At 64.0% G+C, this 1,255-nt stretch overlaps 1 protein-coding gene across 1 annotated transcript in view; it reads left to right on the plus strand.

The window, feature by feature from the left end:
• Positions 1-1,069: 1,069 nt before the first annotated feature.
• The window catches only part of LOC104499764 (kinesin-like protein KIF21B), a gene marked incomplete at its 3' end in the record, with an annotated part of 22,204 nt that continues 22,018 nt past the window's right edge, over positions 1,070-1,255 (plus strand). Inside the window, exon 1 of the mRNA XM_010143317.1 lies at positions 1,070-1,182. Coding sequence (XP_010141619.1) covers positions 1,070-1,182 — 113 coding nt within the window. The remainder of the gene's footprint in view (positions 1,183-1,255) is intronic.

Consider the following 1,255-nt stretch of genomic DNA (forward strand, 5'->3'; position numbering starts at 1 on the left):
GTGGGTGGTGGCTCCCGAGGCCAGGCTGAGGACACAAGGGCCAAACACTGCGATCCCCATGGTTCTGCTGCCAAAGCAGCCCTGGGGGGCTGGTGATGGGTCCCCTCCTGCCCTGGGCTGGGAGCAGAGTGACATTTTCCTTTGTGGGTGCTGGTGACACCCTGCCAGTGGAGCAGTGAGGCTGTGGGTGTTGCCAAGACCCCTCCACCCCCCGAGCAAACCTGCTCAGAGGTCCCACCACCCTCCCTTGGCTCTCAGAGGATGGAGGTTGAATATTTCTCGGGCGCAGAAGGGCACGTATCAAAGCTCCCTGTTTTCTAATAGCACAAATGTGTTGCCATGCCATTCCTTTGGGGTCTCTGCGTCTGAGGACACTGGGAAGTGATGTGGGCTGTGGAGGGAGGCACCGTGCACTGCTGGGTGATGGGGGGGGTCCAGCCAACGGCAAGAGGTGCTGCAGCCACCCTGACCATCTCTGGGGGCTCACAAAGCCCTCAGGGTGGGAGGCGTGGGGTCAGGGGAGTGAGGATGGTGGGGCTGTGCTGTCCTGGGGGGGGGGACCCTGGTTTTGCTGGTTCTCCTGACCCGGCAGGAGAGATGCTGTGGTGTTTGTCAGCTTCATAGCTTCCTGTCTTCCTCTCGGGAGAGCCCTGGCTGCCCTGTTGGCAGCGGGGCTCCAAAGGACTCGGGCGCTGAGCTGCTGCCTGGGGCACGGGTGTGTTATTTGGGCTTCCTGTGTGCCAGCGGCAAAATGGCTGGTACCTGCGGCAGTGCCGCTGTCGGTGGAGGGAAACACAGGCCCAGCGTCTGCTCCTGACCCAGGGGCTGGTCCGTACCTGCACCTTGAACCTGCAGATCCGCTCCATGCCATCTGCCAGGGCAGGGCTGGATCCTGCCCCGCTCCCACCCTCCCTGCGGGCAGGGTCTGCCCACAGCGTCCAGCCCGCTGGGGTTAAGCCTGGTGCATCGCTTCACGGCCGGCTCTGGCGAGCACCGTGGGGGAAGAAATGATGGGGCTGAGCCACCGGCAGCGGGTGGGTTGGGTGCCCACACGCCCTGTGCCGGTGTAATGGTCTCGGCTGCCGTCATGGTGCCAATCGGGGCGGCCTGTGATCCCTGGCTGCTTTCTGCTGGTGGGGCTTTCCTCGGCAAGCGGCAAGGCGACAACTGCTGTTTCCGTCTGTAGGTCACCTTCAAGTGGGTGGCTGCGACGCAGCCAGGGCATCAGCTCCCCACTCGTGCCCTCCCTCCGGTG

The sequence above is a fragment of the Buceros rhinoceros genome, unplaced genomic scaffold (genome assembly GCF_000710305.1).
Source record: "Buceros rhinoceros silvestris isolate BGI_N320 unplaced genomic scaffold, ASM71030v1 scaffold18919, whole genome shotgun sequence".
Taxonomy (NCBI): Eukaryota; Metazoa; Chordata; class Aves; order Bucerotiformes; family Bucerotidae; genus Buceros; species Buceros rhinoceros.